This window comes from Mugil cephalus, chromosome 1 (genome assembly GCF_022458985.1).
Source record: "Mugil cephalus isolate CIBA_MC_2020 chromosome 1, CIBA_Mcephalus_1.1, whole genome shotgun sequence".
NCBI classification, from domain to species: Eukaryota; Metazoa; Chordata; class Actinopteri; order Mugiliformes; family Mugilidae; genus Mugil; species Mugil cephalus.
In genome coordinates, this window is record NC_061770.1 from 35,330,260 (window position 1) to 35,342,921 (window position 12,662).

The 12,662-nt window shown below is 40.5% G+C and overlaps 1 protein-coding gene and 2 non-coding genes across 3 annotated transcripts; all 3 read right to left on the bottom strand.

Annotated features, from left to right (window-relative positions):
- Nucleotides 1-2,641: 2,641 nt before the first annotated feature.
- LOC125010749 (eukaryotic initiation factor 4A-I-like) lies at nt 2,642-10,076 on the bottom strand. The gene is made up of 11 exons (XM_047589542.1): nt 9,948-10,076; nt 8,065-8,101; nt 7,800-7,932; nt 7,545-7,684; nt 6,819-6,987; nt 6,231-6,340; nt 5,995-6,138; nt 5,777-5,914; nt 5,006-5,095; nt 4,653-4,732; nt 2,642-4,556 (listed from the first exon to the last, which is right to left on the bottom strand). Exons 1-11 carry the CDS (start codon nt 9,968-9,970, stop codon nt 4,412-4,414), a joined length of 1,209 nt encoding a protein of 402 aa, XP_047445498.1. The 5' UTR covers nt 9,971-10,076; the 3' UTR covers nt 2,642-4,411.
- On the bottom strand, nt 6,616-6,756 carry LOC124999158. The gene has a single exon (XR_007111160.1). It is a non-coding gene; the product is annotated as a small nucleolar RNA SNORD10 (small nucleolar RNA).
- Nucleotides 7,175-7,315, bottom strand: LOC124999154. The gene has a single exon (XR_007111159.1). It is a non-coding gene; the product is annotated as a small nucleolar RNA SNORD10 (small nucleolar RNA).
- Nucleotides 10,077-12,662: the final 2,586 nt, after the last annotated feature.

The window sequence follows — 12,662 nt, forward strand, 5'->3', positions numbered from 1 at the left end:
TGGTCTACGTCCGACAATAGTTTGTATTCAAGCTTCAATAAACTTTACGTGACACGTTACAATATGTATCCAGGTCAAGAATATAGATTTAATTTTTTTTTTCTACTGTGTTTTTATGTGTGACGTCATCGACTCAACTTTCATGACATAATAGTTGACTTTCAAAAAATCTGAAGTTTAGCCCCTAGTGGATGACTGTAGGTGCAACAGCTTCCTATGCAATGAATGAATGAATGAATGAATGAATGCTGGTCCTGATGGATACACCGGTACAGGCTGACTGTAGGTACAAGTGATGCATCACCTACGGATGCATGTAGAATATCATGAACACACCATAAACACAAAAAGGAAGCTATAGACACTTTGGTCTACGACGCCAACACGACGAAAAACCGCAACAGCAGCGACCAACAGAACAAGCAGAACTGAATGTCCCATAGATTGTATATAAATATGGACAACGCGTCTCCACTTCCTGGGAATACGTGCGGCGCTTACCATCTTACGACTTTGTAGTCAGAGCCTGTTCAGTGCTGTCCAAGGGCGGAGCCACGACATTGAAGCTCCGCCCACACTTCCTCCAGAGTCACTTTTGCTTGCTTGCTACTGGTAGTCGCCATGATGTCACATCTATAGTGTCAAATAACAAAACGAAACTTGAACATGCATCAACATAACATTAACTACATAAAACGATGAGAAACCATCCTTGAAAATAAACTATTTGACGTGTATTTCAGTTTGGACCAAGCCCCGCCCACTAACATGGAGGGGGTGGAGCTTTTGACCTACACAGCAGCCTCCAGCCACCAGGGGGAGCTCTATTTGCTTGGTTTTTTGAGAAGCTGTTCCAATGCCCGTATTTAGCTAATCACCCTGGTCCTTTACACTACACATAAAGTGCGAGTGTTGTTGTTGTTGGAGCTGCTGCTGATTGAGGCTAATTTTAAATTAAACAAACTATACTCACAAAAAGAAGAAGAAGAAATCGTGCTGCCAAATTGTGGCTAACCTAGTAACACAATAGCCTACAAATTAACCTACAAATGTTGACAACTAGTGCAAAGAAACATGTAATTAACTGTACCGTTACAAAAGGAAGTGCAGTTTCTGTTCAGTTCTGAGTCTCTGTGTTGTGTTATGTCCACAACCCTTGGAAAAATCACAGTTAATGACAGTAAATTCATCCAAAAGATTTAATACAGATAGAATTTGAATAAAGTAAATATAAGTGGTGTAGGAACAGGAACAGAAGACGTTGGAGGAGCTTTAAATCCAGTCGAAGAGACAAAGAGACGAGAAACAAGGACTAAACTGACTCATCACTTTCAGAGAATTCCTCTTTGGAAAAGAAAAGTCTCTAAAAAGTCTCACACACACGCCGTCATGAGGCTAATGTCAACCAATCACATATTTAATTGTTTCATTTAGTTATTTTAACTAACCCATATCTATTTTTCTTTCTACTCGTGGTGTTTTTATGAGCAGCTGAGCTACTTTGACCAGATAATTATCCTCGTAGATCAGAGAAAAGTCCTGAGTTTAGTCATAAAAGCAGATTTGGGAACGATTTTCAGCTTCACGTTTGTGATGTTTTACAACATTTCCACAGCTGACAGATCCAGTCCTGTAGTGTGAGACCTGTTCAGACTGTGATCTCAGTGGTGGAGAGAGAGCGAGTGGCTCCCTCTAGTGGAGGGGAGTGAATCCGACCTCCTTCAAGAAGCACATTTCCTCCTTCTGTCCACGCGTGTCTCAAATCAGCTGTAAATTACTGGGGATCTTCTTCGGCTTCTTTATCAATGAAAATATTTGTTTAAATAGTTTCTTTTGTCGACATAAATTAATACATTTATTTTATTATTATTTTTCATAATAATAAATTTGAACCGTAACTCTCGTTCAGTACGTAACTGTGACTTTAATTTGTTAAAATAACAATAAAAAAGTGTGGATTTACTGTTAATTTAAAGCGAACTTCATGAAAACTCAAATCTTTTTTCCCCCTTTTTTGGGGGAAGGGGGTATTAATTATATTAAGCTTTTAAATTAATGTTTTTTTTATTATAATTCATCTTATCAACCAAACCTGAGCATCACGTTAACGCCACATGACATCTTAAATGTTTGTCTATATGTCAGAACGTACTATTATTTAGTCTATTTTATTATTTATCTTTTCCACAGCCCAGTCTTAACTCCTGTAGCTCTATTAGACTGTTCCTTTGATCAAAAGATATAAATATGTTTTATTGTTTATTGCGTTTCTCCTGCAGGTTTGATTATGCTCCTAAAAACCTGATTACTTAAACGTCTGATATAAATCCACTGATCTGTGGATGTTTTTATATCTACACTTTAGTTGTGAGACTTTTTAATGGACCAAGAAGAGGAAATATTAGTGTTGAATGTGGCGTTTATGCGAGTTTTTATAACGGTGTTAACACTTTATGGCTGAATGAAGCCATGAAAAATAGATAAACTTGATTACAGCACCACCTACAGGCCGCAGCGTGAAACACACCGCGAACCATTGACGCTCATTAAACTTACTTATAAATGATATTTTGATCTGTTAAAGATATTTTATGCTACTTATATTATATAATTTGATTAGATGTAAACCCCCAAAAATGGCTTAGGTTGTAAATAATTTTTATTATTTTATTTATTTTTTTTAATGTGTGATCAAGACCAGATTGTTGACATGTGACCTGGCCTCGACGTAGAGAGAGAGACACCCAGTATGGAGACGATAAATATTTAGTTATGACATGATGAAATGTTTCCGATGAAGCGGCGAGCTGCAGAAGGGAAAACATGAAGAAAGAAAGAAAAAGAAAAAATAAAAATAATAAAAGGCAACGTGAGGCCTCAAACAAAATCCCATCGACATCTAAAAGCGACGCGGTGAATCTAAAACTAAACAAAAGCACCGTCCACACATGGTTCTGGGCCAAAAACAAGCTTCCACGCTACCCAACAATGCAGAGGCCAGCTTAAACTGTTACAAAGGAGAAACTTTTATTTTATTTTTATTTTTTTTTTTGTCGTTTTTAAAAGACCATTAAAATAAATACTATACAGAATCCAATGTAGAAAACTTGATACACGGTTTCTGTCTCAGAAAAAGATTAACAATCCATAAATTCACTTAAAAAATAGCACTGGTAGCATAGACCCCCCCCCCCGTGTGATGACAGGCATTTTAATGAGGGGAGGGGGGAGGGAGGGGGGAGGGAAAGGTGAGCACTAATCATGTAGTTTGGTCCTTTCAAAAGTCAAAACGCCAACCTCGAGAAAACTTTAGGAGAAGTGGGATACAAAGCCGCTCCGATTCCTTCCTCTAAAAATAAAAAATAAAATAAAAATAAGAATAAACCCTTAAATGAGCGATAACGCTTGAAGACCTCGAGATGGAGAAGTTACACCAGGATGTCTGGGCCAGGAAACAAACAAAAAAAAAAACAAAAAGGCTCCTTTTAAAAACTTACCGTTACGTCTGACTCCAAACACCTGTGGGTGAAGCAGTCGTCAACTGAACGAAGCCGTAAAAAAAAAAAAAAAAAAAAATCATATAGAAAAACATCAGATCAAAATGGTAAAACCACTCATTCATGACGGATTTTACTATACAGGTCTTTTTATTGAATATGCCCCCGTGTACGCGAGACCCCGAAAAACTGCTATTTTTTCCTTTTCTTTTTTACGTTTTTTTTTTTAACTTTTTTTTTAAACATGATCAGAGATGGATGTGGAAAAGCCGTTTAAATACACCGAAGACTTATTATTATTTTTTTAATACTGATCTGGTCAAATGCAGCACTTTTTTCCCCCCCCCGCGTTTTTCCATTCGGAGCCTCGCGGCGTCAACAAGTCCAAAACCCAAACTTGCAGTCCAAAAAGCACTTCAGTTTAACCAGCAGCAGCAGCGTCGTCCAGCGAAAAACCCACCGGCCGCATTTCACAAAAAAAAAAAAAAAATAAAAGCTCCCCGGCCTTCTCAAGCGCTACAAGGCTTTTATTTTGAAATTTTTTTTTTTGGGGAAATGCGGACGGTGGTTTTTGGAGGAAAAGAGAAAGAGAGATAAGATAGATTAACAGCTGGGAGTATTACTTTTTTTTTTTGTTGTTTTCCGATATGAACAAACGATATGATACACAGATGAAGCCGTTTTTTTTTTTTTTTTTTTAAGCAGGTTACCCTTCCAACATGGACGAGAAAAAAAAAAAAAAAAAAAAAAACCAAAAGTTTTGGATGTAGAGATGAAGGAGGGGGGGGGGTAAAGTCACGGTGGATTTTTTTCTTTTTTTTTAAACAAAAAAAATGTTTAGAATTGGAGATTTTGACTTGTAAAAATGAGCAGGTCGGGGGAGAACGGAGGGCGTCTGGAGTCGTCGTCGGCGTCTAGATGAGGTCGGCCACGTTCATGGGCATCTCCTCCACCGTGGTGTTGTAGAATGTCTCAATGTCCCTCAGGGTTCGCTTGTCGTCCTCGGTCACCATGTTGATGGCGACTCCTTTCCTGCCGAAGCGACCGCCCCGACCAATCCTGACGCACAAACACACACGTCGGAAAGTTAATATACAAGATGCAGGAAAAACGAGGAAGAATTCAGTTTCACACTCGTGTGTTTTTTTTTTTTACCTGTGGATGTAGTTTTCCCTGTTGGTCGGCAGGTCGTAGTTGATGACTAGAGACACCTGCTGCACGTCGATTCCTCTGGCCTGAGAACATCACGACAACGTTAGTTCAGTCTCATCTACACAAAATCAGAGCCGTAACGTGAAAAACATTTTAAGTCCTCGCTCGTTATGAGTCGAGAGAGGACGCGTGTTCTCTGCCAATTAGTTGTGAGTCGGGGACGGATGGACCCAGCTACAGTGGAGGGCAGAGAGCGTTTTCTTTCCCAAGGAACATTCAGTCCTTCTCAAACACCACAGATGGAAGGAGAGGGAACCTTGGAGCGGACACTCGGACCAGATCCAGGTGAAACCTACCAGCAGGTCAGTGGTGATGAGGACTCGACTGGAGCCGGAGCGGAACTCCCTCATGATCAAGTCTCTCTCTTTCTGGTCCATGTCTCCGTGCTGGAAGACAAACAAAAACACATTTAACTCAGAGGAATGAGAGCGTTTCAGGAACTAGCTTTGATAATCTTCTGTTATAGCACAAAGTCAGACTCATGATGGACCAGTTTATGACAGACATGACTCTTTTAACCTGAATCAAAACTAAACGCTGTTCATGAACCTTCTGCAGCTCATTCATGGTCTTGGACTCTTTTTAAAAAGGCTCAAAACTCAAGTTTCTATCAAAGAAGAATCACTCAAAGTGGTTTTGTTGTAGAGTTAAAAAAAGTTGGAACACAGTTAAAAGTTATAAGACTGTGAAATTCAGCTGGAGCTGAGTCGCACATTTTGTTTTTTGCACAATTCATTTTGCTTTGTAGCCATTTCTATTTATATATTATATATTATAGTTACTCTGGGTAATAATCCAGGACCTGAGCACATAATTTCATTCCATCTCATGCGTCATAGAGTAGATTTACATATACAGGAGCTGTGATTGGTTAATAAAGACACAGCTGTGCCACATGAGAACCAGAGGAATGTTAAAGGGTTAAATGATGAGGAGAAGGTTTGTTTATTGGGCATTAGTCTAGATGGGAACTTTGAAAAGAGTCCTATGAAGAGGACTCAGGTCTGCATGTAAACCCTGCTCTGCTCGGTCTGTGATGGTGGAGGAGGTGGTGAATCGTCTCTTACCAGAGCAGAAACTGTGAAGTCCCTGGCGTGCATCTTCTCAGTGAGCCAGTCCACTTTCCTCCTTGTGTTGATGAAGATGACCGCTTGTGTGATGGTCAGCGTCTCGTACAGATCACACAGCGTGTCCAGCTTCCACTCCTGAGGGGACAAAAACCAGGTCAGTTTCCTGCTCTTAAAAAGAAAAATGTTGTTCCTTTAATACTGGAGAGTTTCTTCACCTCTTTCTCCACGTTGATGTAGAACTGGCGAATACCCTCCAGGGTCAGCTCCTCCTTCTTGACCAGGATTCGGATCGGTTCACGCATGAACTTCTTTGTGACCTCCAGCACGTCGGCCGGCATAGTGGCCGACAGAAGGACAACCTTTAAAAAAAAGAAAAAAGATAATGAAGAAGCCGTCAGACTGGATCTACTCGTCCTCCGGCGTCGATCAGCCCGCGGCCGCTTCCTCGTACCTGTGTGCTGCTGGCCAGTTTCTGGAAGATCTCGTAGATCTGGTCCTTGAATCCTCGACTGAGCATCTCATCGGCCTCGTCCAGCACAAACATTTTGATGTACTTAGAGGCTGCACGGGAAAAAAAAAAGGGGGGGACAAACAGGTTTTACTGGCTGTTTCCTCGTATATTTCAGGTTGTTCATGAAACGTTCGGGATAAAGAATGAAAAACAGGTGGAGTTGTAGCTTTTCTACATGATGTTTATAATATTACTGGTTTTGTTTGTGGCTTTTCAAGTGAATAAGCTGCATCTATGCAGAGGAAATAAGTTAAACTCTAGCATTTTAGTGCAGCTGTTCTTCCTCCTCCTCAACATCTGGGCTTAACACCGAGTGTGTGATGCTGTATTCAGGGGTAGTGTTGGTATGATCACGTCTCTGGGTTCCTGGTGTCCTGAAGACTCACGGAGGCAAAACGCCAACGAGAGAATCCACACACCAGGGACGGACAGAGTCAGTTGACACGCATGTTTGTCATCATCATACAGCAGAACTCAACACTTTCACACAATCATCATCATCATCGTCGTCCTCCAGGATGAACTTACACAGGTTCTTGCGACTCAACATGTCAAAGACACGTCCGGGGGTTCCCACCACTATGTTGGGGGCTTCGGCCTGCAGCTTCTGGACCTCGTTGCGGATGTTGGTCCCTCCGATGCAGGCGTAGCAGCTGGCTCCCATGTAGTCACCCAGAGCCAGCACCACCTTCTGGATCTGAGAAGACACAACAACAAAACAAAAAAAAAAAAAGTGTTAGAGGCCACACAAGCAAACGGGAACACTTTGTCCCCATCGTTAGTTTATCGCATCACAAACCTGCGTGAGTGCGTATGGATTATTTATTGATTGTTAGTTCCCTGTGGCCTTTAACAATAATATGTGCTTACTCATTGTAAGTGCTGTATTCAGGGGTAGTGTTGGTATGATCACGTCTCTGGGCGCCTGGTGTCCTGAAGACTCAAGGAAGCAAAACGCCAACGAGAGAATCCACACACCAGGGACGGACAGAGTCAGTTGACACGCATGTTTGTCATCATCATACAGCAGATCTGCGTCTGTTTGTTTTAAGCGTCTTTTAGTTCTGAAACTGCATCGATGCAGGAGAAGGAACAATGGTTGTGACTGGTGTTTACTGGCTCCAGCACTGGTTGGATACTCGTTTTAGTATCAGCTCGTCCATCGGTAACGGAAACAATTAGCGCGCCGTGCTACCGCTAGCCGAGTATTAATTATGTAGCCGCGTCGTTGAGGCGGGAGGAAGCGGGACCTACCTGCTGAGCCAGCTCCCTGGTGGGAGCCAGGACCAGAGCCTGGGTGCCTTTCAGCTCCACATCAATTTGCTGGAGGATGGAAATAGCAAAGGTGGCAGTCTTCCCAGTTCCAGACTGGGCCTGAGCGATCACATCGAAACCTTTCCAAAACAAAACAAAAAAAATATATATAAGAGTCGTACGACTTAAAATTCACTTGTGCCAACTGTGGATTGACAGACGGTCCTAAAATACACCGATATATGTGCGACTCACCCTTGATACAAGGGATAATTGCCCTTTGCTGGATAGCGGAAGGCTTCTCAAAACCATAGGCGTAAATTCCCCTGAGCAGAGCTTCGCGCAGGTTCATCTCATCAAAACTGTCCACGATCTGGTCCCAGTTACTCTGAAAGACAAAGAAGAAAAACAAACTTTAGATTTTTTTTTAATGTATATCAGTTTTACATCCTTACTAAATTAGGATAGGAATATGTCGGTGATGCAAGAGTAAGTCAACACGGAAACAACAACAACTTACCTCAATGATCCCATCTGGCTCCATGCCCTCAGGGCCACTGAGGACGACAAAAGAATCAACGTCAAGGTTCGTTTAAGGTGCTTCAGGATCCTAGACACAGTAACCTACATACATACGTATGTATGTATAACTCCACCCAAACACTAGTTGGCGCTGTGTCTTTTTTTTTTTTTAAACCAAATATAGGTCGTACAAATCGATTATCGATACAAAACTATTTGAAAATATGGGGATACCGAGCGGCGTCAGGCGATACTAAAGCAGAACTAACAAACGGACCAATCGCGGCTCTTGGGAACCGAGAGCCGCGATTGGTCCACTTGGTAGCACCATCTTTAGCATTTCCAGGTCGCTTCTCCATCTCCACGATTTTCAAAATTAATTATTTTGAATTAAATAACCTGAAAGGTTAAACTTTAGGCGGTCCGACCGCAGATACGAACATCTGCGCGACTCGTCGTGTTTTGGCTAAAGTTTCTGCTACCATTGTCGAAAGTGAAGCAGAAACAAAAGCATTGTCTGGTACTTGGGTGGTTACACAACAAGGAGAGCATAAATGACTCATACCAGCCGGGGGTCTGTGTATAAGGCCCTTTGCACAGCGCTGCGTAGTAGTTATAAACTGGCGACGTAGTCTCTGCGTCAATTCAACGCAGGAGCATAAATTGCGGGTCACGCCTAAGATTACTTAACAGTTATGTTACCATTACTACTAATGCCCTTTGCGATATATATATATAACAAAACTACGAAAAAAAATTACAGGCCAACGAAAGACGCACGTCTATTATAGCTTTACCATCAACTTTTTTGGCCAAACATAACGCGATAACCCGTTGTCACACGACACTTTCGAGCATTATTTAAACAACCACATATATTTCGCTGTAACCAAACGGCTTCTAACGGTCCGCCATTTCTACGAGTCCGCGAGCACATTCAAGATGGTCGCCTCCCCTCACACGGCGTCAAATAAAACCCCACGACACCCACCAAAACAACCGATGACACTTTAAAAAAAAAAACCCGTCGCTTACATTTTTAGAAGTGTGATAAATTTAATCACGTAGGATATGAGGATATAAGGAAATAGGGGGGGAAAAAAGGGTAACGTTAGCTGGTCGTACCCGCGGCCTGCTACATGTTAGCCACCCCCGGGGCCCTGCTCCCCGTTCCTGCTGGGCCCCTCCGTGGGAGACGCGTCAAATTTTTCGTGCGAAACACGAGCAAGCGCGTTGGAAAACACACATAATCGTAATTCTTCGCCTGACGGGATGTGTATTTTCTCGCCTTTGCCGGTATAAGGTTGGAGATGGGCCGTTTAAGGCCACCTAACCGGCATTGTCCCCAAGCGGCTAACGTACGCCCATTAAATAATACAAATTAACCTTTTTTAAAACTATATAAAAGTGAACAGGAGATGCTTGTGTTGTTTGGGTCACGCTGACACCCGGCCACTCTCTTTTATATCAAATTTATAGCGATAAAAGCGACAGAAAAATGTGAAGGCCTAAAACCAGGCTCCATCACGTGTTACATGGCGCCGCCGGTTAGCGTGTTAGCAACTTAGCATCCGATTCGGTCACGATCAGGAACCAATATTACTCCCGGATTAAACCCAAGCGAATAGAGAGGGGACGTTTATATATACACATTTTAAAAACAGAGTCAAAATTAACACACGTTTCTCGTTAGTTTATTTAAAACAAAAAAAGAGGAAACGTGTGACGTTAGGCCTCGGTGTTGGCCAACCATGCGTCCCTCAATTACCACCTTTTTCCCGAACATTTGTCGAAATAAAACGTCACGTAATGAAAATAACATCCTTTCCTTCGCCGAAACACGCGTACATTCTCGCAAAAGCCGTACTCGGTTTTCCTTACCTATTTTCATATTCAGCCGACATTATTCCAAAGAAAGAAAGTGCCGCAAAAATGTCTTATATACGCTGACATGCACAAAGAGGCTTTCTCATTGCAACAGCTCGCCGTCATTTAGATGTGGCCCCGCCCACAACGGCATGTGATTGGACAGAGTCTACGTCATCCACTAGTAGGCGGAGCAAAAGCCCACGGTTGCTCTACCTTTACAGCACCAGAAGGGCGGAGTTTGCTTTTTCTTTTTTTTTCCACTTAAAGAAGCCGTCATGGCGTCACAGCGGTGAGCACAGGCTCCTTTCATCCGGGCTACCCCGGAGTAAAAATGTAAGAGCCCCCCCCCTCCCCAGTCTCCGCTCAGCCATTTGTCAACGCGGACATTTTTTTCCACATGTTTCATTGTCGTCGCTCTTATGTAATGGTCTGAAAACTGAAATTCAATCCAAGCTGGAATTCATTACAAAGAAAGAAAGAAAGAAAGAAAGGATGGATGAAGAGTGCGAAATAAAGAAAGACTAGACAGGAAGGAATAGAATAATGGATGAATAGTAGAAATAAAGAAAGAATATATAGATAAAAATTGAATAATGGATGGATGGACCTGTAAACAACACATAATCTTTCCTGGGGAGAATATATTATGACCCCCCTCTTAAAATAACAGCCCAAGTCTAAAAACTGAACCAAATATTGAACCTATATATAATTATTAAAAATCATTTGGTCAAAAAAAAAAAAAAAGGAAGGTGACATTATTTTACATTGTTCTGTATATTTACTGTCTGAAACGACAGAATAAGAAGGAAAAAGAAAAAGTTTCCTATTTCACAGCAAATGTTTTAGAGAAACAATAATAACACGCTTAGATGAATTTGTTACGCATAAAAAAAAGTAAAATCCATTCAGACTGTTTGTTGATGTCCTCTCCACTCTCCTCCATTAGTTCTCAGTCTGTTTCACAAGGACGCCTTATTACGTATTCTCGTACATGCCCATAGATACAGAAGAGTATTAGGGTAACCCATGAGAAACAACAACAACAAAAAAACATTAGAGAAGGTAGGTTTTCAACCCTTTTCTTGAAATTTGAACATTTTTTTCCTCATTTTTTTTCCTTTGTTGAAAATTTGTCTTTTTTCTCCAAATATCGATTTTCATTTCCTCAAAATTCGGATTTTTTCTCAAAATTTTTACTTTTCCCACAAAATTTTATCCATTTTCTTGAAGTTTTGGCTTTTTTTTCTCCTCAAAGATCCAACTTTTTTTCTTGTAATTTTGTCCTTTTTTTCGTAATTTCATGCATTTTCTCAGAATTTTCACTTTTTTTCCACAAAGTGTACAATGAAAAATCAATCCTCCAATTTTTTTCCCCATGGGTGGCCCTAATACTCATCCGTACATAGACCTGGCCTATGACTAGGGATGTCCCAATCGATACCAAAGTCAATCCAGGCTTCTTCTTCTTCTTCTTTTTTTTTTTAAATGTTTGAATCGCTATCAGGCTTGATATTATCTATTTCAGGTCTGCCATAAACCAGACCCAAGTCTCTGTAGTGTCAAAGTGTTTGCTTCCTCTTCGTTGGGTGGCATCAAATCTACATTCATAAGGTTGAATATCTAGAACGCACCAATTCACTATTTATAAGGTCAAAACTGGTAAAACTCATGGACGTTGCTAAAGTGCAAACAGCACAAATAATGTTCAGGGCCAAAAATAATTCATCAATACCACCTACGATCCAAAATTTTTTCAGAAATCGAGATGGCGATTTAAAATTCACAGGTCAAGAATGAAAGAGACTGTTTGTTGATGGACCACAGGGTAAGAGCCTCCTCCAATCTCCTCCATTAGTTGCCACTCTGTGTGACTGTGGATTATTTGTGGATTTTTATTACCTGTTATTATTTTTAACAGGACATTGATTGGAAATATTCTGTTTCTCTAATTTGGCCTTAAAATGAACGTTTACACCTCTTAAATTTCTTACACTTCTAACATTAACATTTCACAATAAACAATTATACAAGTATAACATTTGTTTTCCATTAGTTCCACTGAGTTCTCTTCGTATACATGAAGAAATTTTATGAAAATGTTTGAGCAATTTTTATGCAGAAATGTAGAAAAAAAAAAACGTTCCTGTAAATATATATATATTTTTGCTTCTCGCGTTTCCATTACTCCTAGAAGTGCATGAAACCTAAATATCACAATAATAAAAAAAATCTCAAATATGTGTTTTTTCAGACACATCGATATAAAAGTTTATCGCAAAAGTGCAACGGAAACACTTGACACAGGGGGTCATGTGACCAGGTGATTTAACGTTCGCATTCCTCAAAGAAAAGTCTCGAGAATTTAAGAGAATCGTGGGATATCAGGTAAAGACGAAGAATTGCAGCTCATTCAGTGAACATCTTTCAATGGAAGCAAAATTTCAGAAATATCGCTTTTATTTTGAGAAAAACTGTAATGGAAACTCCACTAGTGTATTTGTTAGCCTTCACCCAGCACATATATGAATGTAGATAAATGTACTTTTCGTAGACACTGCCTATAGTATAATTCTTCTCTTTAATTTGTTTAACTGGGTTCTTTTCTTGTCTATTTTTAAGACTTCAATCCGTTGTTTGGGAGTAATTTTTACGAAGAAATATACAAAGTTTTATGCCACTGGTTAGGAGTATTTTAAAAAGCAAACCGTACTTAAAATATGGACT

What these genes read in the sequence shown, in the direction of transcription:
- LOC125010749 (XM_047589542.1), bottom strand. Translation starts at nt 9,970, where the DNA reads ATGTCGGCTGAATATGAAAATAG. An exon ending in AGCCAGATGGGATCATTGAG is followed by an intron (nt 7,933 to 8,064) that starts GTAAGTTGTTGT and finishes TTTGTCTTTCAG; the next exon opens with AGTAACTGGGACCAGATCGT. An exon ending in AACTGGCCAGCAGCACACAG is followed by an intron (nt 6,139 to 6,230) that starts GTACGAGGAAGC and finishes TTTTTTTTAAAG; the next exon opens with GTTGTCCTTCTGTCGGCCAC.